Source organism: Triticum dicoccoides, chromosome 4B, assembly GCF_002162155.2.
Source record: "Triticum dicoccoides isolate Atlit2015 ecotype Zavitan chromosome 4B, WEW_v2.0, whole genome shotgun sequence".
Taxonomy (NCBI): domain Eukaryota; kingdom Viridiplantae; phylum Streptophyta; class Magnoliopsida; order Poales; family Poaceae; genus Triticum; species Triticum dicoccoides.
This window is the reverse complement of record NC_041387.1, coordinates 468,485,325-468,486,765: the sequence shown is the minus strand read 5'-3', so window position 1 is coordinate 468,486,765 and position 1,441 is coordinate 468,485,325. Positions and strand designations below refer to the sequence as shown.

The following is a 1,441-nucleotide window of genomic DNA, read 5'->3' as shown; positions in this document are numbered from 1 at the left end:
ATCCCCCATCTCCTCGAGCGGTATCATTTCCCTTCTGGCACAACGTAGGCTTCAGATCCCCAGTAGCGCCATCGTTGTCGCGCAATTCGTGGCCAATCGTGGGACGCAGTAGATGTAGCCGCTGCTTGCTGCTCAAATTTGGGTCGGCGACGGGGTCCGCGTGAACCCTAGGTCGAAGTCGTCCGGTTCGCTCACCTGTTCTCAGACGCGATTGGGAATTTTTCCCACTTTTACTACTTTGGTGGTGATGCTACTTCTAAGACGCGATTGCCTTGCTTTCTTGTAGCTTAGTATGCGATGTTAAGTTGTACACACGCCACACGATAATGAGTAATGACGTCTGGAGCATCTTATTATTGTTTCTGATATCGTGCGCCCCATGCCATGACCAACATATATAGAACCTCTTGTAATATATATTTACTTGTACCGAGCTGATAAATTTGCATTCAAGAAGGACTAAGCCTGTTTGTGCCTTGGGATCAACTTTGGTCAACGTTTTACTTATTCATGATTTTGCCAGTGTTGGCAAGCAAAATGAAGCAGAATAGGCAAGGTGGCATGGGCATATGCCAAAAATTTGGCAGCCATACAAACAAAACAAGGACCAAAGTTTTGTTCACAACCAAAATATTCGTACGGTTTCTTTTTGGACACCAACCAAAGATACCCATGTCTTCCTGTGTTAGCTTATGCTGTCCAATGGAGCCCAGCAGACATACTGTTATGCTATCGGTTTCGAAGCCGGTTAAATATTATAACTACTTACCCATTATAAACAATTAAACATGGTCAGTTGACTACTGACTAGGGAGGCATACTCTGCAACTTGCTATACATGTTAAATTTTTTGGAATGACACACGATAGTTGATCAGTGAGATCCCTAACGGTGCAAACCTGAATAGCCGATGCCATTCAGCTTCATTTTTAGTTGTACTTACTCCTTTAGTATTTTTCCTGATTTTTGATGTTATTTTAGTCTCTAGAAGGCATGTAGATGAGCATAATAGCCGAATTTAATCATCCTATAATCTAAGCTTATTTATAGCTCCTTCATGTCTAGATTACCCCTTTTCTATTGGAAGACTAGACATAAGTTATTGAGGGAGATCTATGCTGTGAGGAAACATATAAATGTACCTTGAAATTATACAGTGACATTCATGTTAAAAAAATGATAAGTCCGAAATGCCATGTGTCAAACAGGCGTATTATTCAGTTGATAAAAAATAAACAAAAGCATTCAGATTATTTCCATGTTCTTGATTTTACGTTCTGTTTCTAACACATTCTAATCTTGTCAGGATACTTGGTTGCTTCAAGTTAAACCCTTTTGAGCATCTTAAGCTGTCTTTTGATTCTTCTGTGGATGAGGTGAAGAAGCAATATAGGAAGGTAAGAAAACATGGATTTAACATTGAACTACACTGTTTGTTGTA

The 1,441-nt window shown here is 40.0% G+C and overlaps 1 protein-coding gene across 2 annotated transcripts in view; it reads left to right on the top strand.

Annotated features, from left to right (window-relative positions):
- LOC119290923 (J domain-containing protein spf31-like) overlaps window positions 1-1,441 on the top strand; it is a 7,668-nt gene that overhangs the window by 1,378 nt on the left and 4,849 nt on the right. The window contains exon 2 of one of the 2 annotated variants that reach the window (XM_037569606.1): window positions 1,307-1,397. In XM_037569606.1, the coding sequence (XP_037425503.1) occupies window positions 1,307-1,397 (91 nt within the window). Of the gene's footprint in view, window positions 1-1,301; window positions 1,398-1,441 lie in introns of both variants that reach the window. The other variant, XM_037569607.1, reaches the window with a different exon arrangement.